Here is a 24,802-nt window from a genome sequence, read left to right as displayed (position 1 = left end):
GTTCGATTATCGCCCAATCTTCACTCATTTAGCGGTATTTAGCTTTAAGACATCCTTGGAACTCTGATTGAATATTTAGAGCTGCAATTTGTATAACCTTTAACTATTCATTGAGGTCGCCTGGCGGCTGGTAAACTGTTAAACTAGATAATAACGTAACCGCTCAAACTAATATAAACCTTCACAGCAATATCAAGTCCAGTTCTTTTACCCTGGGCAGACTTTGGAGAGCCAGCCTTTTGTTTCAGAAATTCTTAAAAATCTAACAGAAAATCAATTCCCTGAATTTAATGATCCCCATAGTGCTCACTATACAGCAACTCTGAGTAACATTGAGACTCATGGTACGAAAATTACCTTAGGGCCAATAAATTTATTTCGCAATAAATTGGTTACCATAATATTGGTTACCATAATTTTGGTTACCATAATTTTAGTCATAAATTTCGCAAATTTTTAGTCTACTACAATTTTAGACACATTTTTCGAATTTTCGAGACCATTTTCCATTCCATTTACATTAAGAACGACAAATTTAGTCTACCCCGTCTGAACATTACAGATATTTAAGCTGCAATGCATTACTCAGGAAGTTCAGTAACATCAGATCCAGAGTTTGTGACTCTGTATCACTAAGTTCTTCAGTACACTGTTCAGTTTCTTTAACCAAATTTATAGTCTCATGAAATTTGGTTTACAACAATTTTAGTCAAAAGTTTGACTAAATTTATGGTAGACTAAATTTGTCGTTCTTAAGGTACATCCAATATTGAGTTCTTGCGTCAAAATTCTAGCAAGTTTTTTAATATTATTGTCTTTTTCCTTTTTATGACATAAACTTACCAGTTACCCAGTTTGAATTATCGCCGTAGGTCCATTTGTATTCTCGTCTGCACTCTACTATACTACTATACTAGTACTAACCCTTTTTAGGAATACATCGTCGCTTGTTATCTTTTATGATTTTGTTATACTTATTATCATCTTGAGTTATCATTTTAGTTTTTTCATACTATACCTCCCGTATTTTATTATTTGTTAAACTATTTGTTAAACTATTTGTTGATCGTGACCACTGACTTATTCTAACTACCTAAATTAAGCGATCATTTCCTGAAGAGTTCGCTACCACTAAAGTTTTAAGAATCTGTTCTATGAGTCACCTTTTCCGTCGTTTCTACCAGTGCAACGAGCAACTCAAGCATCTCAAATAAGGAGAAAATAATTTCAGGCATGGTACTGCAGGAACCAATCTAACTCTAAGAGCCATCCTTGATTTTCCAATGGCCACCCTTAAAGAAGTCCAAGGTGGTCGGTGGACATAATATGTGACAACCCTGGCCAAAAAACTTGCAGAAGCCTGATATAAGGCTGCTCGCGTCGCTAACTGTAGACTAACTGACTCACATTATACAGAGGGTACCTGCATTCCCCAACTCTGCACTGATTGAGAGGGTACCTGCATTCACCAACTCTGCACTGATTGAGAGCCATCATGTCTCCTCTTCCAGGAAGTGGGAACTGAAGTTTGAACTTTACATGGGGAAGTCCTTAACTAGACTTTTTGTTTTCGGCAACTCAATTTTGTGGGATTTCAGTAGGAATCCGCGAAGTACATTTCCTCAAAATATTAATAGAATATAAAAGTAGTTAAATATTTCAAAGTCTCAGAGCTAATTTCACCCGACACCTCAGGTTTAAAAGGATTTAAGAAACAGGTCGGATACGAAGGGTTTAACCGGTTCTGTTATATAACCGGTTCATTTTATGAGCTTTTGCTTCGCTGGCACAGCTAGCACTCTAAATTTTCAGTATTTCAGTTTTGACACCATTTTGAAACGTGGACCTTTTGAACACCATTCACTTTCCCATACTCAACAGTTTCAGAAACTGCAACGACCCTCCTAATCAAAGTCATATTACATACAATGTCCAATGATCGACAATATCGCTTTGTCAGTCTAACTCCGCTATACGCACGCTAACTTGGCAGTCAGCATCCAATTAGCAGGAATTAATTGGTGAGCGCATCAACTTATAAAGGGCTGAGGCTGTGAAGTCACAACTTATCGGCTGATAATCATGACAGTGTCACAATGGGGTTTGTTATCGTTATTAGCACAATATGGTGACGTCAAGTACCGTAGATTGGGGTAAAATGGCCGTGTCGGGGAACTTCGCCACTATTTTCCGATTAATCATGTTACCGTTTTGAATTGTTGGGATCGAGTTTTTGTATAGTATTGTGTTGAACAAATGGTTATGAAGGTATTCCTATTCAAAAATAAACATTTGTTATGTTAATTAACCTCAGGCAACATGAAATAATGCAATAAAGTGGCTAAAACTTCCCGCTCGCATATTTTCCATATATACGAGAACATTTGATTTACCAATTCTGTTCATATGAGCTATCAACTTTTTCAATTACTCGTGTCGCATTTTCTAAATAACATGAAATAGCTGTAAAACATGGCGAAGTTCCCCCTTTTTACGGTAATTGGCAATTAACATCTAGATTGTCAATTGTATCATCATGATCAAAGTAATGGATTGTTCAGACTCCTTATACTATCCGAGACGTGAGGTCTATTAAGTCAACAGTATCGATATTCTAACAACTTTCCTACTCTCTATCTTATTTTATCAAACTTTTTTCCTACTTTTATTTTATCTTTAAATCATACTTTAACTCACCCTTTTTAGTCAAACAACATTTCATCACTGAAGGAATCGTAAAATTATCATCAGCCGATATTTCCATAAATTGCATGCTAAAAATGTACGTGATTGCTGTGTTATCTGAATCTCAATTCGCCTTATCTCTTCACTGAGTCTAATATACATTATGCAATTATGTCTTAAATCATGGCAGTCTGGATTATATGCGTTGTAATTTGTATCATTGTTTGTTTTTTGATTTGGTTATTTGATTGATCAGATTTGTTTCGAGGGTCACAGTTTTATTCATTTTTTATTATGAAAATCTTCTCAATTTGTTTATATTATTCTAGTTTGAGGTTAAACTTAAATATTGGTAACGGATAAACCTACGGTGATAATTTAAGTACAAAGTAAGTAAGTTTAAATCAAATGATAACGGCATAGCGATTCTTTGGATGGGAAAATGAATCTACAAATGATTGGCAGGTTAAATGATTGAACGATTCCACGCAAAGTGATAGACTGATCGTGTTTCTACCTTCGAGGATTTTCCAATCGATGCCGTTAAAAACTCGCGTGAGTAGAACAATATTGCGAAATAAACTCACATTAACAAGTTGAAGTAGGGCACTCACGTCACAAGACTGTTTTCCTGCTTATATAATAGTTACCTCATTAACTACTATTTATTACTGGCCATCTGACTGCAAGTGTTCTGTCATTCTTACAAATGGGAACTATCTCTGTCGCACTTTTGGAGGTGTAAATTAAATACTAGACTGAGGCTGGTCTTTCGATTTAATTGATTAATTATCTCTCATGGTATACAAGATTCTCCGCTCTGACATGTTGAACCAGCCTAGCGGTTCAAATGTCATTACGAAGCCGCACGCTTCACCTTGTTACCAATCGAATTACTTTTGTGGAAAATGCGCCCTGTTGTTGGCCAAGATGGTAATATGTTTTTTTGTAGTTAGGTTTGGTCTAGTCAATTCATTAAAGTTTAAACACCCATGAAGATGACGACTTAAAATTTAAAGCCACTGATTTAGTCAGGAATCTAGGTTCATATCCACATTCCACATCCTTCATTTTGTGAGACAAACTCATGGTCGATGAGTTTTGTTCGTATATTGGTGGTTTAAGTTAAAATTGAATTTCAGACATTGTTTCACCAACAATTTTCATTAACAGTAACACGTTAATAGTAGTTCTTGTTAACCATTTTGAATAAGAATCAATCGATTGGACCACGTACAATATTATGTGGCTCGTTTTACTAACCCTGATTTGCTTTATTTGGCCAAAAATTACAGACCGCTGTTCAGAAGCAATCCCAGCTTAACCAATCTAAAGTACCTCGGTATCAATTGCACCACGCAATGGCCATTTTCAAAGGTAGTTTGTTCTTTTAATTAGGGACCATTCACAATTCACGTAACTCGTTATCCCCTTTTGAATTTCTTTGGACCCCTCTTTGCCTCTTTCCCCTCCATAATTACTTTTACACAAAGCTATTGTGTGGGAATTATCATTTAGAAACCCCCTCTCTCCCCTGATAACGTGCAGATTTATATTAATATAAAACCCAAACACTCTGTGTGTGGGTACTGGGTGTGGACGTGTGGACGTGTGTAGTCTGTGTACCTTACGAACGACTTAATCAAAAAAACGGTTATAGGGCTGGTTTTTTTCGGTATAGTGCTGACAAAACTATGAATAATCCAAATTATTAATGTAGTTTAAAATTGGCCGGTGTTAAATGGTTTAATTGATGGTTTTGTACCCAATTTGATACTAAAGTTTCTCAATTTCTGTCCCCCTCTCTTTCTTCCTCACAGTTTTACCTGTACTTGGAAATCACGCAAGTTTGACTGTAAAATATGTTTCACACTTTCTCTTCCCCCACCCCCGACCTCTCTCTTTCTCTCCCTTACATTTTCAATATCTTACATAATCAACATTACTTAATTGTTAATGAAGTTTAAGTATGCTCTAATCTCTATCCTTCCTCACTGCAGTAAAGTTTTATACTTTTGTTTTGGATATGTTCTTCTGTCACATGAAATTTTACTAAAACGTACATCTTGATTGCTTGATGTGTGTTTTCGACTAAGCGGGATATTTAGCTCGACTGACGGCTCCGACCAAATAACGTTAATTGACTTTCCCTTGGTATATAACCTTTGACAACATGTTTTATTGCCAGTAGATGGAGACTGGAGGAATTGGATATTGGGTATAACGATGAGGTCCGCGTATAGTGGATGCTATTGCTATAGACTTATAAGCTTATAAAAGTATGGAAATGACACACTTCCTTCTTTCTTGTTTCTCTCTTGTCTCTCAGTCTCTCTCTCTCTGAATTGAAATTTTATTAGCGTAATAGAGGAATTTCAGTTGATCTGTTTTATTAATTGCAAAATGCAAGTGCGCATAAATTACTCGGTGCAAAAGTTTCAGTTACTTAAAATATGAGTAGAATAAAGTGGTAACTTCGTTGTTTTGTAGCGAATTATATATACGGATATTTGATTTCACCCAAGAATTTTGTGGGTATCATTGTACATATCAGCTACTTCCTCTTATCAAAAAAACTGCTATCAAATTCATTTCCCCGGGAATATAACTGGATTAAACTTTATCATGTGATAAGATAATAATGAATTACTGGTCCATTCCTTATCAAATTAATGACGTGTAGATGGTACAAGTAAATGACGAGTAAATGATGTGTAGATAGGATGTTTGACATGCGAGGTGATAAAACTGTTAGACTGCACAGTGATTATTATGTATGCTCTTATCAAACCTGCTCCAACTAATTCATGATTCATTTCCAACCACGTAAGCTCCGTACTCAATTTCAACATAAGAGATAAGGTTCCTGTCATTAAACGCGCAAGGTATTTTTAGAATCGATTTCAAAATTACTATTTGTGGCATTTATTGGAAAACAATCAGATGAGAAATATTATTATCAATAAAAGCAGTAAGTTGTGCGTGCCTTTTATTTATTCAGAACCCTGAAAATTCATTCAAAATATATCAGTATATACGGCACCTAGGTTCCTGACAACTGATAAGGTATATGGAAAGATAAGATTGGGAACCACCGGCCTTGACCGTGATGGCGTGATACACGCTTCAGATGGGAAGCCATATATTTAAGCAGTTGTTTAGTTCGGATATTCCATCCCTGTTATCTATCAAACCTTAATCTCAGGCGCTTCCAAAACTTTATCATTCAGATCGTGGCATCGTTATTAACTCGCTGACTGTCTAGTTCTTTCTATTTCTTTTTCGACCACTGGCTTCACTCCAAAGTCGTTTTAACTGCATTTTTTGCAAGATAATAAACGTGACGTTATATTTATAATGACTTTTGCCCAATAAATAACTGAGGAACCGTCCATTTAATTGGAAATTTATTTTTACTTTTTGAAAATTATTGAGTTATTTATTATTAAAATTTGATACTATCTATCTGACCGCTATCATTATTATTATGTTTTATGTTATGATTATTATTTCTTATTATGAATTATGAAAAATTATTATTGTATGTAGATACCCTATTATTATTAAGTTTAACCCCCCCCCCCCCCTACAGCCACTTTGTTAATTGATTAGGTACCAAAAGGGGAAGGGTCGAACCATAACCATTGCGGAACCTTAGCTTTCCTTGGAAACAATTGCTTTATTGATATATTAATAATTAATGCTAGGTCAGATGCAGTAAATAGTACTTTAAATATACGTCTCCATTCTCGTAACGTTGATTATTTATAATTAAAACGTCATACAGCTTACAGTAAGAATCTCTCTTCACATCCGCTTACCAAATTCGAATGGGCCACAACAATGTGAGCTTGACCCAAAGCGCATCATAGACCAACCGTACATCAGCTAAAGAATTCTAATTCTCTTCATTGAATATGTAATATATATTCATGTCTTCAGGTCACCCAAAATCCACATCAACTGTACAGAATTAGAGAGTTTCTTCTATTTTAAATTAGCTCCACATTTGTCGCAGCGCAGGATTGTTTCTTAATTGTGTGATGTGTATCGGAATAGAGTACAGTTTAAATTGACAAGCATCTGGCTATAAGGTGGGGCTACGTATTTGAGTACAATCACTCCCCATATGAGTAGCTAGTTTTGGGAGGATTGAAGATGACACTTTCAGAGTTAAATATAGCCACTCTCATGTCATCTCTAATGCTATCTTCATATAAACTCGACCAGCCAGCTTCCACAATCCGCATTACTAGTTTTTCTATCTTGCAAAGTCTAAAGTTGGCCAATTTAAGTCGGACCACATTGTGTCTGAGTTTTAGTACTTTCACCTTATTTCTGGCAAGTTAGTTGACATTCTAGAGGTTGACAATTTAAGTCGGACATACTTACATTGCATTTCGTCACAATCCTCTTGGAGAATAACCATTTAATTGTTTTTTGAGATTATTACTTCAGTCTTTAATTATAAATACAGAGTTGTTTAATGGGTGGGGGGGGGGTTTCAAACATCTGTAGACTAGATTAATTCATGAAGGATTAACCAGCTATATTAAATTATGCGCTCAAGAGGCCAGCAGGTACAAGTAGAATACCCGAAAACTATGTTTTTGGGTAAGTTAAAGGTACGTTTTGGTGACAAACGGATTTGAGTCATTCTCAAAGTAGGATTTGACAATTATAGCATGTTTGAAGAGTCTTTCTGATAATAATAGTCATAATACTTATACTATACATTGCTTTTAGGGATGAGATAATTCTGTACAACGTGTAGCAAATACAGACTAAGGTGCCGTAACGCCGTTCTCCATGCGGTTCGGCTGTATTAGAGATTCCTTAAGGCACGCTGATCGATAATAGACGACTTCAAGTCTCCGTCGTAACTCGAAATCCGTTTTATCGATTCGCATATACCTAGCCTGGATATAATAGCTTATAATGTTAGTTGTACGTACATAACTTCACAATGTACAGGGTATTCACGATACATCGGAACGGTTTCAAACATCTGTAGACTAGATTAATTCATGAAGGAGTAACCAACTACCTTACGAGACATATTTATGTTCGACATAATTCCGGTGACCTAAATGATTTGGGAACGAAAATATGGGAATTTTATACCGAAAACCGATTTTTTTTCATCTCCTTATTTTACAAAAATGAAACCCAATATTTGAGAAAATTAAATACAAAAATCTTCTCTGATCAGCAGTTCCATTTGTAAACAATTTCTCCGGAACCTTTGCAAGTTAGCCTCAACTTAACTAATAACTTATAATCCTCCAGAGGGTATAGGAGAGTCGAGACCGACAATGTTTGTTATCTTCCACTAATCCCGAAATTTCGCCGCCGTGGCCAATATAATAAAGTAGTGACAGAGCTTGCTTATTTTAACGTGTCCAAAATCATTTTTAAATCAATTCATGATCGAATACTAGTGTTCATTAATTGCTTGATTCGAATGATATATTGATTACTATATTGGTAAGTTGATAGTAGATCGATAAAGTCCTTTTCTCAGTAATAAAATCATCTTTTCTGCAGAATACATTTCTACACAATTAAAATTTCAAATTACCGCGTTGTAAGATTACAATATCGCGGAAATATATTGATATACTAAAGTTCTAAATAACAGATAGTGTAAAACTAAACACAATTACACATCTAATCTTTCTGTAAAGAACAGAATTATAAAACTTGCATTCTGCACCAATTTGCTTTGTGACAAAAAGTTTGTCAAAAGCAATATTCCTAAGATAATTTAAATCATATATATCATTAAGAAATAAAGTCCATCAACTTAAGTCGCGCTTTATCGACGAGAATAGGTTAGAGGGAGGGCGTCCAACTCTCCCTGGCATCTGAAAACTACATTTGCAGCAAATACCAAGGAGGTATAGGCAGCTCCATTATCTGGACCTCTCAGCACATGACCAAGCATTCTCCATCGACTTTTTTCCACTCTACAGCTACTGACAGTGGTTCACTGTCAGTAGCTTCTGTACAGATTGGCGTTAGAAATTGCCCCCGGGTAACTCTATAATTCAATATCGAAAATTCAGCGGAATGTTTTTCAATTCCGCCCGGTTAGACAAACGAAAATCTGGTATCATTTATTGAAAGAAAAAGATGGAAATTGGTAACTAAGTGAGACTGAGAGCATTGCCAACATGCAGAGCGTGATGCACAAGCTGTTACTTGGTTACTTAAGTACTTAGTGCCGCTGATCGATATTTCCAAGAATAATTCTCCATTATTGACTATTGTACTTTACCATTAAGGGCCCGAGTCGGCCGGTTGATCGCATGATGTGTAAAGGTGTAAGTGTTCTTCATAGCCTGACAAGAGATGACTTCCATACAGTTACAGATGTCTTCAGCAAAATACCTAACTCCCGCTGTACGGTTGAGTGAGCTAGGCTAGATTTTCGTTTGCCACTCCATCTGAAAATCATACATTCATCCTGCACTTGACAAACCCCCCTCTCTCTATCTTTCTCTCTGGGTGTAGATGGTATAAGAGAATCTCAATGCTACGTTTGACATTTTTTCCATCATCTTCTGTATCTGACAGTTTTTCAGACCAATCTTCCTGATCATGGCACCAATGAAAATGCAATGGAACCACAGAACAGAGTAGCCATCAATGCACTAATACAGCACTGTCAGTCCTTCATACTTCTAGTTCTTCCTTTTGTAAAAGTTTATCTGCTGGATATTCTCCTCAGCTGGTGATGTCAGTTCAGCCATTATCAAGTGGTCTTGGTATTGTTAGACACTATGAGTATGACGACATCATCCGCCTTTGTGTTGTGGCACAGATATAAGCTGGGAAACCTAACTTCGTCCTGATGTCGTCATACCGTAGCCAGTCAGCTGCAAATTGTAACATTCCTTTCATTTCTAATTCTTCTTTCCTTTATGCCCAGCTTTTACTAAATACCAAACATTTAGTCTTAAGGGGGGTTCACCCTGATTTTTTGTGAAACTTGATTTCGAGATAGCAGTTGACCAACAAACTAGGACCGGTGACCGAACTTTTGAGGGGGTCCCGGACCCCAACCGCCAAACGGTGCCTGCGGGACAGCCACGCCCATATTTGGTCCAAATTAGGCCAAATTTAGCCAAATACCATGAACATGCCCAAAATTGGTCAAATATCAATATTTTGAATGAAACCAACTTTATATAAAAGGTAAGCCTAAACTGCAAATTCTCTACGATTATCAACTCAATATCAACCTAACTGTGGATTCTGTGTTCAAATAATCGTAAAAAATGAAAAAAATCGCCCATATCTCAGTTTGCGATATTTGCAAAACTGATTTCGCCCAAAACAATAGAACTCAATACGGTTTCAATATGTTTTCATGAAATTTTCAGAATCAACGTAAAATCGCATTTCGACCTTCCGTTTGGTAGTGGAATTTTGAGTTTGGCCTTTGTTGATGCAATTTGCTATTGCAATTTGCTGTTGCAATTTGCTGCTGCAATTTGCTGTTGCAATTTAATAATGATATTATTAAATTTGCTGTGCAAAATTTGTCAGATAACCCAATTGCTCAATGATTAATTGTTATTAGTAAGGTACCTCATTCATAAATGTCAGTTTCGACTGGAACGCATGAATATGCGCAATCTGACTGCTATACTTGCTCGAATATTAATTTGAAAACCATCAAAGTGCTGACATTTTCAATGTTGCTCAACTTTATCTATTGAAAGCGCAATTTGATCGATACCACTACCGGCTTGAATATTAATTTGAAAATCATCAAAGAGCTGCCATTTTTCACGTTTTTCATTCATGATTCACGAGAGAAATGTTGCTCAAGTTTATCTACATATAGGGATGGTTCAACTGATTTAGAATACATTAAACGATCGATCAATTGAAAATCTAAGATATTCAGAACGGAAGGTTTTTCAAATAATAATTTCATTAATTATTATTTGAAAAACTTTCCATTTTGAATATCTTAGATTTTGCCGTCTGCTGAGTTAGAATTTAGGTACCTCGGTACCTCAACTACGGTTATGAGGGTATATTATGCTTCCTTTTCCGAAGTAAGAGACTTAATAAGCAAAATTGCTGCCTTAATTTCTCAAAATTAAAATTTTCTGAGCACACAAAGTTTGATGTTGTCAGCTTTTGTAGTGGATTCCAATTTGGATGACTGCCAACGCTCAGCCTTCACTAGATGTCCATAATCCAATCTGCATTCTTTGAACTTTTATCAGCAGTTATGGATATTGGGGTCATAAGAAGATAACGGTTACATCATTTCGTTTATAATGGAATTCTATTTTTAATTTGTTCCAGTCCTTCCAGCTGTCCTTTACGATTCCCTGGGCACGCTGTCAAAAACATGCTCTTTGGAAACAAAATCCTCCGCATTAATTGAGGACCCCTTCTTTCCAAAGTTCGTAAAGTATGAAGCAGTTGCTCCCTAGTACTAGTACTCCATAAAATTTGAACCGTATTCTCACCCAAAACTAGATTAGAACTTTCGAATTACTTCTGGAACATTTACTATCACTCTACCAGGACTTTAATCAAGAAATGTAGCCTCAAATTATCGTCATGAGAGGATTTCTTAGAAAAATTGGTCATTTATAAGCTGCACTAATGGAGCAGATTTCCTATAGATAGATTTTTATATGGATTAGCTTTTTCTTCCATTTCTTCTAGTTCTACACAGCTTTCCTTTAGGGGTCGTTCACATATTACGTAATCAATATTTTAGCAATTTTTACCCCCCTCCGTAACCAACCGTACTCAAGACCCAACCCCCCTCCTGACAGCAATAAAAAATATTACGTAATCATGGCATGACCCCCCCCCCCCCCCCCCCCCCCCCCCCCCCTTGACTTTTTTCCCTAGAAAACACTTTTCTCTACGTTTCATGCTACCCTGATCATGCTATCATGATGAGCCGAAATCATTGTTATGATAATGATATCCGGTCAAGCACCTTCTAAACTACTTACTATTACAGCCGGATATTCGATAAATTTCTAAATTTTATCACTATCAGAGTGAAATTGAGTGGAATTTGAATTAAAATATTTTCAAATTGTTATGATTCTAGATGGTAAAAAATAAAATTTTGATTACGTAATCAACGACCAAATCTGCATCGTTTCTCACGGTTACTCGAATTTGGTTTAGTTTAAATAATTTTACTTATCTTGTGACCATGAAAAATAGATTTCTTCACGATTAAGAATTACCTAATCGGATAAACATACAATTTTTCCCATTAATTAAAACTGACCAAATCGGATATAATAACCTTATTTCGGTGTTAAAAAATTCTTCAGCAATGAACCAATTCTTGGTAATGAACAAATTTACTTCAACATTGTATATTTTTTTGTCGCCACTTAGGTCCAGGATCATAATATATAAAACTGGACTTCTAGGCAAGGTGCTTGGTTGTAGGACACACTCAACTAAGTAAGTTGAGACACCTCAAATATCCCTAAAGAGATATCAACAGAGTGTGAGCCACTGCCTGACTAACCTGTGAATAGAGTTCGCCAGACTCTATGAGTAATAGTATGGCATCCGTATCTTCTGAGTTGTTGAGATTCTGAGTATCTTTGGCCCCTGATGCCGGTTACAGGCTCTTGTCGAGGGCCTGTAAAGTGTAACCAGCAAATCATTTGAGGTACAGAGATGGTAGACGTGAAACAATGCCACGTGGGTATATCTCGTGATGTAGTCACGTGTTAAAGTTGCCACATGTAGAGAATGAGTAATGGGAAAAAACAAAGATGTGGTTAAATGATTATCCTTGCTAGTGATGAGAATAATTAACACTGTGCCCGGTGAACGGACCGTAACATTATATTAACATCAATGTTATCTGAGAAAATGTAAATGAATGGTTTCACGGAATTTGCAAGGGTTTCCAGGAAGTAGGATTACAAATTACAGAACAGCTGCTCTTGGAACGGAAGAAACACGTCCACAGAGCAGCTGTTCTTATGTTCTCTAACGTTTACTAGTATCACCCAGAAATAATATTCACATTTTATTTTCCATACAAGACTGAAAGTCTTCCAGATTTGAAGTTGATTTTTTCGAGTAGGCAGCAAAATTTCTTTGATTTATCACGTTACCAGACTACTGAAATGGTAAGCAATTTGTTTACTAAGGATTATTTAAATTTTATTTTACTTCTTTCATCTATTCTACTAGGTTTACAAAAGGTTTTTATATCATATTATTATATAATTATGTATTTTTAAAATCAGTCATTAGAACTGCCTTCGCCATCCGAATCCGAACAAACAAACAATTCCACTCCCTACAAGGCCTTATAAATTTTGCGGTTTTTTATCTTAATTTTAATGATGGTATTACTGGTAGTGGTATATTAATATTGTGTATTACCAGTTTTTTTTTGAGGTAGGAAACTATGACGTGGAGACACTGTTTAGGCCATAAAATCATATATAATTATAAATTATATTATATTGCACATTATTCGATATTTTTTCCTCTGTAATCTACAGAGACGAGTGACAACATTAAATTTGGCAAAAATCGCAATTTGTCCGATCCACAACTTTTCAGATCTACGGCAAATTTACACCTAAAAATGCAAGTAATAAACGGCAAATTACAGGATTCCACAACATTTTCAACTAAATGGTCATTCTGCTCACTATCCCAATACCATTCCTTCATTATTGATCGATTTTCTGTAAAACTTTAATTCCACAATTTTATATTGATAAGTTTACCATTAAATTGGTTTCTCTATTTTTGTTATAAAATCTTAATCATCATTTTATCAGCACGTTGAAGCAATGAAGACGGTTTGTATGATTGCAGCCGGATGCGTCTGCAACATTATGATATCTGCTGTGTTTGGCGCATTCGGTACCTACGTTCCTTACATCCTGAGTTACCTCCGCATATACGACTCAACCCTCAAATACAGGTGAGTTATTCTGTTTCTTGGATTTGCTTTTTTTTTATTTGTTCAGAAGGAGTGCTCTCTCTCTCTCTCTCTGTTCTGGTCAACGGTTTCTGGCCTCTTACTTAATGAAGGGGGCCTTCTCGCCGTGCCCACAGAATGCAACTCCTGCTAGCTGTATTCCAGGACTCCCAAAGTATATACGAAATCATAAAATAATAAATATCAATGCAACAGACCTCTGGAGTCTTGAAGCTGTCACTACCTGTCTCAGAGCAAACCCAAGTTTCGGTTGTGGTACTTCGGTGGGCAGACAAGGGACTTCCGAGCAAGGTCATCTCCTGGAATTGGTGCTATTATTAGTTTTCCTGGGCGTGGTTTTTTCCTGATGTTGTTTTCCTGAAATTGTGTTAAATCCTAGTAGTTTACCCAAACAGATCTTCCTTGTCTAGTCTTTTTGACTGGTCCACAAACTTTATGATGTGGTTGAGTTTGCTGTTGATAATTTCCTCCATTGTGAGTAGAGGTTTACCAAATATTCTCATTCTGATAGTCATCAGCTGTACACATTCACAGAGGAAATGTTGTGATGTTTCTGCTTCCCCTGGGCAGTGTTCGCAGTCTTGCGTCTCAAACTTGACGTTGTTAGCCACAGTCTGAAAGTAAGCTAGTGGGCTGTGTCCTGATAGTAGCCATGTTAGCCATCTGAGGTGAGTTCCTGTGATATTAATATTCCTGTATTTGTATTTGTTAAGGAATAGTCCAAGGGGGATTTTCCCTTTATTCAGAAGGAGTGCTTCATTAATATTACAAAAGTTGACCCCAGTTTCTATATCTTCAGATGTATAAAATAATAGCAATCATTTAATGTGCACAAATTCAAAACTGAAAACTGAAATGTCAAATTAATTCTGCAATCAAACAGTACGACTACGATTAAAAAATCACTGCAGGATATCATTGCAACAATCATCAATAAACATATATAAATCGTAAAACCAGAAATATTTCACAAAATATTGCAGCAAATTCTAGCACCAATAACCGGAGTATCTACCTGCACGCCGTCCGCTCCGACCTCGAAGCCAAATCCCAAAACATGTGCTTCAAAATTTCCCCCTCTTACCCCAATCCCTGTGTCAGCACTCAAACCCACACTTGCCCCAACAAGATTACCCGCACTGAACTCAGCTTCGGCGACTGTTGCATCAACAAATACTCCTAATCCAGGTCCTGCAACAGATTTATTTACTTCAGTAGTAAACTCCCCAACGGTAGTTATGACGTTTAGGGGCCCCACGCTATCGTGACTGTGGCCTACAATGTAGCTTGCTATTTTAGTCCCGTCTGTTTCTACTACGAACCCATCATTGACAAAATACTTATCCCCGGTGGTGTCTACATTGCCAGAGTCCAGCATGAGGTCCGAGTGATAATTATTATCGGTTACCCATTTCATCAGCTCGAAAACATACTTCTGGCAGTTGTCTGTCAACAGATAATATTCTGGGTGTTCTGCCAGCCAATCTTTGTTCCATTCATCTATCTCTTTATCCGTTTTCTGAGTTTCCCCCACTACGGACCAACCAAAGGTCCCGGCTGTACTAGCTGCCACTTTTCCAAAGTTCGTATCTATCTTGTTACCGTCCCTTGTTTCTTTCATGGGGGCTATTTCGTACCATTTTTCTCCAATTTTTAAGGCCCAGTGGTAAGATAGGGGTGGGACCAAGGGTTTTCTTCCCAATTTAACTACTCTTTCTTCTTCACTTTCAACCATCGAACCAAGTGACGGATACATTCTAATACAAATTATAGTTTTGTTATTCAACAGTTTCCATATTTTGTAACAATTTAATGCTAAAGTAATGAACATATCTTATCAAAACAGTGTAGGTATGACTTATGAGTGCGCCATACCTTACGATACATATTTATATTCGACATAATTCCGGTGACCTAAATGATTTGGGAACGAAAGTATGGGATTTTTTCTGAAAACCACCGTATTTCGTATCCAAATTAAATCATGGTATTTGGGGATTTTTTTCAGAGTTTTTTTAATCTATGTTAATTTTATTTATTATATTTATAAAATCATTTTTAAAGCAATTCATGATCGAATACTAGAGTTCATTTGTTCATAGATGAATCATATTTATAACTTACTATATTGATAGTAAATCGACAAAGTCATAATTAAAGAAAATACGTGAAAAATAATTTTGGGAAAATAATGATGGTGACCTAAATTTTGGTAGTCCGAAAATATGGTGTTTTTTTCGGAAAACCACCGACTTTCGTACCTTTTAAATATGTCTCGTAAGGTTGTTTTTTAGAGATGCAGAAAATTGATATACTTTTGATTTTTTGGCACACAATACAGCCAATTTATCTTCATGACATCATTTTAATAGGTGTTTCTAAGAGTAAGACGATTTACTGGTTAGTGGTTACTCAAAGTCAGATTTTTGAGTGCCCTTAGAAATCATTTGATCAATTTTCCCGTGACGTACATCAAAGTTTTGCAGTCCCAAATCAATGTTATACTGCTTATTTCAACAGCATAGTAGCTGTTGCACAATGCACAATTCGAAGGCCCATCTACGAACAGGGAAGGTGTGAGATGCTGATTACCATCATTAAGGGAACTCCTACAGAAATCAAGGAATTTGTATAGTAAAGCTTTTATTTATTTCCACTCTGCTTGTCAAAACAAACCAGTGAAGGAGACATACCTTATGTTCGACATTGTCGCATAGCTGACGGCAACTAGCGCTGGATAACTAGCGCTAGCTTTCGCTAGTTATCGCAACTTTATAGTTTGCGCTAGCTAGTGTTAAATGGCGCTAACAAGCGCTGGATGGCGCTAGCTATCGCAAAAGAACCCATAATATGTTCCATGTCCAGATGTATGTTTATATCAGTAGAAACTAGAAGAAGTGCACTGATCGGAACTTGAAGACTGAAGTAGGTATAAACCTTTACAAATCATGAAGTTTAGGAGTGTTCAATGTTTGAGATGACCACATAAATCGAAACAACCAATGTAAAATTTACAACATCTATTAGTATTACTCATGGCGATTAAAAGTCAATCAACCAAACTTTCAACCAGTGGTTTTGTACCGAATAGCACACACTAACTCTAAGAAAACACAAAATATGTTGAATCGAAATTGAGGAACTATAATTTAGGAACTATATTTGATCGAGAACATTTTTGTTTGTCTTTGAATGAGCGTATACTCAGATCGTCACACAATTTAATAAAATTTAGCTCGATCCAACTATCCAAACTATCAACTAAATGCAAAAATGAACCTTCATTTGAAAAAAATGAACTCGAATATTTTTCGATTTGACAAATTCCTCGAACCAGTGGTGGTAGTAAGTTATACCAGAAAGAATTATTTCAATTGGGCACTCAGTAACTGAGCTATTAAGGCCAACGTATGTCCACTGAATTTTGGCCCACCCTGTAGTTTGAGTAAACATGAAGCTTGAAATATGAAATATCATTTGCATTCCAAACGCAAGCGTCTTCTATCAAATCGATACTTACCACTTACATATTTTATTCCGTACTGTACTCAATAAATGTGTTAGAGCTTTCGCTGACGTTGAGGTGGAAAAACAAGCCAATATCGAGTTTTGTAGCCACAATCGCCCCGGAATAAAGCAGTAAAGGATCACAAGATAGTTAAGTGTCATCAAACAAATGATACGACGTATTCCAGGGTGATCTGCTGAAGACTCAACTAGTTTCGGCCTTTGAGGGCCATCCACAGGAGTGTCACCTAGCAGAAGTCAAAAATTTAATAAACTGATATCAGAAGAATATGTCATATTAGTGAACTAAACATACGGTTACCTTACAAGACATATTTATAACGTACGAAATGTGGCGGTTTTCCGAAAATTTCGCCATATTTTCGGACCGCCAAAATTTCGGTCGTCGTAATAGAATCCGTCGCATTATCTTTTAGCTTATTTCAATGACTGTGCCTTCACTGCTTTATTTTGTTTCTAAAAAGTAATATCAAGTAAAATAAATAAATAAATTCTGGCATCTTGGGACAAATTATCACCACATCAATGACGAATTGAATGTCAAGCAATACAGTTTAAATTTGCATTAAAATACATGTATGTGCTAACATGAAAGTCTTACAGTCTTAATACAGACTAAGTTTGAACATGATTTTACTGAATTTCAGAAATTTCCTTATATATTACTGCTTACTGTCACAAAAAATGATGAAAAATACCCTTATTTTCTGTGACGTCCGAAATTTGACGGTTTTTGTTCAATTTCGCCATATTTTCGGACCGCCAAAATTTCGGTCGTCGCAAATTAGTCCGTCACAAAAAAGTCTTGTAAGGTAATTAATCTGAAAATCCATAGTAAAGTTACAAACTCATGGGGCAGAAAATTAGATTAATTAACCGTATGTTTAGATTAACCGTATGTTTAGTTTACTAATATGACATATTCTTCTGATATCAGTTTATTAAATTTTTGACTTCTGCTAGGTGACACTCCTGTGGATGGCCCTCAAAGGCCGAAACTAGTTGAGTCTTCAGCAGATCACCCTGGAATACGTCGTATCATTTGTTTGATGACACTTAACTAACTCAATAAATGTAACTCACGTGTATCTAATTTTGCTTAAGCATGAAATCCAGCCCTTCTTGCTGGCTAATATTGGTCACGTTATCTATCAGCTGACTGTACCTCGTGACTGTGTCACTCGGTGACCACGTGCCCGAATGACTGGTGCCGTATTATAAGGCGTGTTAGCTCATACTATTTGTTCTCTGAAAACTAAAGGTTAAATTTCGATACAGTGAGTCTTATATAATGTAGCTTTTCAGTCAACCAGCAGATGAGTCTTTTACAACCTAATTTGGTCACTTCCATCTCGCTGGTAGTACTAAGGGCCAGCCAAACAAAAGTGTTGTTACGATTTAGGCGGGTTATCTGAATTCACCTACTACAAACTGCTGTTAAAATTAGATGACAGAAGTTTCAAGAAATGCTCAGAAATGGTTCAATCATTTCTAACTGAGACGATCTAACTGACACATTCCATTGTTTGTTTGTTCTGTTACCACTGGCCAGTTACTCGGAACCTATAACAATTGATCTACAGTAAATTATGATTAATTTATTAGTTGATATCATTTGCTACATACGTTTTGACTGAACAAAATAAGTTAGCCGATCCGGATACAGGTAATGTATCAGAACATAAAGGCGATGTAAAAGATTCTAATATAACATAACTGCAATAGCATTAAACGTCATAAATATTAGTAGAAGGTTACGCATAACGGTTGATTTGTAATGTTATACTGAATGTACACGCAAGTCTGTCATGAAGAAAATTATATACTTTCTGGCCAACAATGTGACCCGCTGCAGTATAATTATATTCGGGATCCTAGATACCTTATCGGACCTTATTCGTTCGAATTGTCGGTTTACGGTTAAATTTACGTTCGAAGAAACTCTTTCGCCCATATATTTATAATAATAACCACGTCCGTCCACATAATCATAACATGACGATATCCGCCCAAATAAGTTTCGATAAAGTGGGAGGAATGTTGTACATAAGAAATGTTATATATTAGCTCTACAAGTACATAACAATAATAAAAAGCTATAACATGGAAATAAGAGGGTGGCTCAAAATGTGGAAAATACACAGAAGAGCGGAAAAAAGCTGTGGTAGCACATTAATGAATAACCGAGTACAGAACTGTTGATCAATGGTCATCCTTCTTCCAATACATTCATCCTTCTTCGCTTCATATAAAAATAATAGACATAGAACTAGTAGCTGCTCTAATAGGTCCTAAAGCTCAAAGTTTGCTACTCAAACCAAGATTCTACATTCTCTATTTTACTTCCATCAGTTCTTTCTTCAAGTTCAGGAAAACGAAAATAAACAGCGGGTTATTTTTGATTCCCTGAACTTTAGTCCGGTTCATAAAACAAAAATATTATCCAATAATTGCGTTAATAGGCTTATCTGTTGTTCCTTAGGCCAAATAACTACCAACAAAATTTTGAAGCTTCAACTCCAACCGGAACCACCCCCACATGCCACGCCCATTTGTTTCGTCAATTTTTAACAGGTAAAAATCTTCATATCATCAATTTAAGCATGAAGGAGTGCTTTTAGTGCTCCAACAGTTTGGGATCTAATAGTAATGGTAAAAAAAGTTAACTTTAGTCAAAGTCTCAAGTCTCCACGGCGCTTGGTTTAGGCGCACCGGATCTCGCGTCTCGCGCCTCCGCTGCGAGATTTGTTGCGCCAAAACTAAAGGTCGTAGAGACATGAGACTTCGACTAAAGTTAACCTTTTTCTACCATTACTATTCAAGTATCACAGTTTTAGAGCTCTAAACACATTCCTTCTTCCTTAAAACGACAATTTTAACTCTTGAATAGGCTTATCAACAGATAACTATATTAACGCAATTATTGGATAATATTTTTGTTTTATGAACCGGGCTACTGAACTTGGCAGTAAAATAGAGAATGTAGAATTTTGTTTTGGGTAGCAAACTAAGCTTTAAGAACTATTAGTGCCTATTAGGACGCGTCATTTTATTTTGCAAAACTTCACATCACATTTCGACAAACGCATCAAGACCACGCCTAAAAGTGATTTATCATTTAAAGTTCTATTTTCAGTGATATTGCGTTATTGGTGGCTTTGAACAACGTGGCATTCAATACCTTATCCTGGTGCTCTGGCTTCATGATCAAGTACGTTTTAAGAACATCTTGGAAAACCTCATTAAACTTTCTGTAAGAATCCAAGAATATTAATCGAGTATCTGATCAGTGACCCTCGTTCTTTTATCTGATATTATTCTTGTTGCAGTGCACTGGGGATCAAGCAAACAGCAACCTTAGCAAGCATATTACTCAGCATATCAACTGGGTTGTGTTTCTTTGCTCTGAGAAACTACTGGGCATTTGCAATACTTACCTCCGCTGTCTCCTTCTTCAGTGCCATCATTCAAGCTACCATCATAGGTTTGTTATAAGTCATAAGTTATAATTATTACTATCTTCTTAGGATTTTCTCGCACATTTTGTCTTCTGATCGCTTATCTCTGGTGGCTGTGTTCGGAACGATATTTAATTGTTGTGCCCTTATACTTGTTGAAAGGTTTCAGCAAAGTTATACTAAATACGAAATTTGTCATTTCTTCGTCGGTTTATTTCTTTTCTAATATTGCTAATTTTCCAGTTGTCTGTATGGAGTGGGGTAAGAGACATCGAGGAACAGCTGTGGGCATCATTAGTTTCTCTGAAAGTATCGGGTCAACTCTTTTCAGCATCATAGGAACAGCCGTGATAAACCCTAACAATTTACCTGTTAGCCCGATATCAGGCTACTTCGAAGAGCCGGAGATACTGGACCGGATACCCGTATATTTTCTGGGGCTGGGGGTAGCCACTTTCATACTTCTTATCCCTACATCTCTGGTTATATCCATGCCTAAACAGGGTGAGTTATACCTGGTTTTATTGAGTGATAAGGACAACATGTGTTTTACATGTGATTATAGGCAGTAACCATTAGTAACCAGTAACTATGGTGGCATGGTAACTATCCGTGCCCAAATCTTGATCTATAAGTATAACGACTTTAATCATCTAATGGAAGATTATCACTGCAGTGGATCACGAAGATTCCAGTATGGAGGGTACGTATTTGATAGAGGAATCAGATGATATAGCGTATGTGCGGTCAGTGCGATCTATGAACTACGATCTGTCTCACGCATCATTCCCCGACTATAAGGTTTGTAAAACTCTCCTCAATAAATCATTATTCTCCTATTGAATTTAGCGCCACTAATTTACAAGATCTCCTTTACATTAATTCATATCTTTAACTTTCAATATGATTGTTATAAATCTTTCACAGACTGATTGCCGCATGGTGATATGCCTACTAAATGTATACATATGACTATGTATAACTATATCACCATCTTCAACCTAGTAAACTTTTCAGATGGTCAGAAAAATCTCACAATCCCAATCGTCGTACAAGGCGAAACCAGATATAATAATAGACGAGGTGTATGAAGATGAGGAGAACAGCATTACTAGCACGACTAGCACTAACAGTGAGAAAGATCCTGGCTGGTGGGTTAAAGTTAAACACACCCGTCACACAACATTTGTTATGTTTTTAATGAAACTACCCTCTCAAGAAAATTTCAGATTTATGACAATGTTTTTATGACGATAAGTAGATAAATAACGATTTATGTTTAATTTGAAATTACAGTTTGATTATTTTACAGGAAGGAAATATTCTACAGCAAAGATTTCTATCTGTTAACTATTGTATACAGTGTGGCAAAGATCTGCAGAACAATTCTCATGACTTATTACAAAGCTTACGGCCTTACAGTTATTCCAAGTTAGTTATAGCTCTGGCCGAGTTCATTGTTAGTGATCCGAGAGCTAGAAAGAATTTTAATGTTTTGATGGATTTATAAATCATGAGTGCAGAATACCATGCTCATAGAAATGCTCCAAAAGTTATTTGGAAAAAAGATAGACTTAGTCACTTAGAGTTAAAGTGTTTGCGACTTAATCAAATTATCTAAGTTTTGATAATTACAAATTAACCACGTCACTCCCTCAACAGGTGACCAGTTCCTAACGATGATAGCAGTTTGCAGTAACTTTATGAACGCCCTTGGTCGTCTCATTTGGGGAGCACTGTCTGACCGGTTAGTAAGCGTTCACAAGGCAGTCACATAATTAGCAGTTACATAATTAGCAGTTACATAATTAGCAGTTACATAATTAGCAGTTACATAATTAGCAGTTACATAATTAGCAGTTACATAATTAGCAGTTACATAATTAAGAGTTGAGACACACGCTAATGCCCCCCCCTCCCCTCCCTCCTCCCCCACCCTGTGAACTAAATAGCTCCTCCATAATTGACGTCATCTTTACTTAAAGTTACTGTCAGTGTCACTGTCATGTCCACCCTAAAACCCGTACTTGCTGCAGATTTTAGAGTTAAATTTAAACTTTAAGTACACGTCACAAGTGTGCGGTATTCTTTTTGGAGCTTTTGACACTTGAAAAAGGTTAAAATTTGTTTCACATTTTAAAACTTTGTTCCATCATAAATGATTTTTATGTGACATTATTTATTTTATCATTTACATAATCCTTAGGTTCCGAAGCAAGTACCTAATAATTGGTGCAGCAATTTGTGGTATCGGAGGTGTTGAGGCTACTTACTGGTGTCTTCACAGGTTTGAAGTTTCAGCGTTTATTATTGAACACCTTGTGTTAATGTTATTAAAGCGAACGCCCCAAAAAATAAATTATGTACATTTGATTTTAATTGTAAATTATGATGATTTAATATCGCATTGAGCTTGAGAAATAGCTTGTTAAATATCATTTAGTGAGCTACTGAGCAGTGAGCCTACCTCTGATCTCATCGACAATCGGCATCGCGTGTATATAACGTTGATATTGTTATTTCCCCAACTTATCTGCCATCCGGGCACTACTACCTTGAAGTTGAAAGGATCAGTGAAATAACTAAAACGTTAAAATTGAAATATATTTCAGTTCACATGCTCCAGATATACTGTACATGATTACGATCTGTCTGGACGGTGTGATATTCGCCTCCCAGATCCTCTTCACAACCTGTCTCTATACTTACTTCGGGAGAAAAGACTTTGGCATTAAGTATGGTCTGGTAAGGGCTGGTCCTGGACTTGCAGTCCTAGGTTTTAGTTTCCTCCTCAAATACGTGGACTTGTTTGACAGTTGGAATGTCATTTATCATTCCATGGCGTGCTTATGCCTGGGTTCCGCCCTCGTGTCCACGCTACTCACCAATCACAGAATCACACCCCTCAAATAGATCACACTCCGAAAATATAATCCTCATTATTACGTTTCACACAACGCTGTCCACGTTTTCATGTTTAAAATAAGCTGTATTCTATCTCGGGGATACGTTATTGCCATGTTCACAATCAACTTCTGGGAAATTCGGAAAAAAATTTTCGCCATTACATTACACAATATCGCCATAAATAAAGAAAATTCGCCAAATTGTCTTTAATTTTTCGTCATGGATATCAAAAATTCGTGGCGAAAACCGGAAATGCTTGAATATATGGAGTGACGTATCCCCCTTCATAATCATTGATGCTTGATAAGATTTTCCATCGATAAAGTGCATCAATCACATACACTTTCCTAATTTAACGCAAATCCTGACCTCATCACCCTTTACCTATTACAGAGTAATTTTAAATTATTTGATATAGATGTATATTTATAAATACATAGGTGTTTATATGATTTATTTTTGATTTTACATTGGCGACCGCCGGGATAAACAGTCAATCGATTCCTGAATGAATATGGGCGGAGACACATTTAAAGTTTTTTCAGAGCTGTTTTAGAAGGATGTTGATGATACCCTTGATAGTGATACATATAATATAAAATGGTGAAAAATATATATGCAATTCAAATTGAGGGGCGTGAATATGAAACTGAAAGATAATGATCTTAACAAAAACAGGGTTTAGAAATTGGTCGAAATACTGACTATTTGGCAGAATGTTAATTGTTTACACGCTGAGCTATCAGTATCATTTTATTATTCGTTATGCTATAAGATTGTTGTTGATAATCATCACCTGAATTCAGATGTCCTTTCATGAATTTTTAAGTTTGTAGCGTTATATTCTTTTAACTGCAGTGCGAGATTGTTTGGAACATATTTCGATTCTGTAAATTATACGTGGTTTTTTATTAAATTGTGGAATATGCAATCCAATATTATAAGAATTTTATTTGTCCAGACAATAAAATTACCTGAATTTTCATGATAACAAATTGCACACGAACTTGCCATCAAACAAGAATTCTATTATAGTTGAATTTAGCTTGCTCAATCTTGCCTACGTATTGCTCACATTATTGCTCACATAATTTGAAACGGAACTGGATGCGGCATTTAAAAGCTCCATTACCGTCGCAGACAGGGAAATAGGGTGCCTTGCTGGAGTTAGACAGTGAAATAATGCCACTTAATTTATATACTTTAAAGACAGTGAAATGGGAGCAGGACTCTAGAGCGGAGGACT

At 36.3% G+C, this 24,802-nt stretch overlaps 1 protein-coding gene across 1 annotated transcript; it reads left to right on the top strand.

The window, feature by feature from the left end:
• The first annotated feature begins 3,135 nt into the window (after positions 1-3,135).
• On the top strand, positions 3,136-24,514 carry LOC134812765 (uncharacterized). Its single transcript, XM_063820331.1, has 11 exons — positions 3,136-3,240; positions 13,500-13,645; positions 20,328-20,402; positions 20,521-20,675; positions 20,893-21,153; positions 21,326-21,450; positions 21,667-21,800; positions 21,962-22,080; positions 22,312-22,396; positions 22,856-22,936; positions 23,262-24,514. Exons 1-11 carry the CDS (start codon positions 3,223-3,225, stop codon positions 23,560-23,562), a joined length of 1,500 nt encoding a protein of 499 aa, XP_063676401.1. The 5' UTR covers positions 3,136-3,222; the 3' UTR covers positions 23,563-24,514.
• The last annotated feature ends 288 nt before the right edge of the window (positions 24,515-24,802 follow it).

This window comes from Bolinopsis microptera, chromosome 1, assembly GCF_026151205.1.
Source record: "Bolinopsis microptera isolate Bmic1 chromosome 1, MBARI_Bmic_1.0, whole genome shotgun sequence".
Classification (NCBI taxonomy): Eukaryota; Metazoa; Ctenophora; class Tentaculata; order Lobata; family Bolinopsidae; genus Bolinopsis; species Bolinopsis microptera.
Note: the sequence above shows the minus strand (reverse complement) of the source record. Positions and strands in the feature narration are given on the sequence as shown.

Excerpts from the sequence above, each read along its gene's own strand:
- LOC134812765 (XM_063820331.1), top strand. Across the intron at positions 20,403-20,520 it reads TGCTCTGGCTTCATGATCAA|TGCACTGGGGATCAAGCAAA; the intron begins GTACGTTTTAAG and ends TTCTTGTTGCAG. Across the intron at positions 22,937-23,261 it reads ACTTACTGGTGTCTTCACAG|TTCACATGCTCCAGATATAC; the intron begins GTTTGAAGTTTC and ends AATATATTTCAG.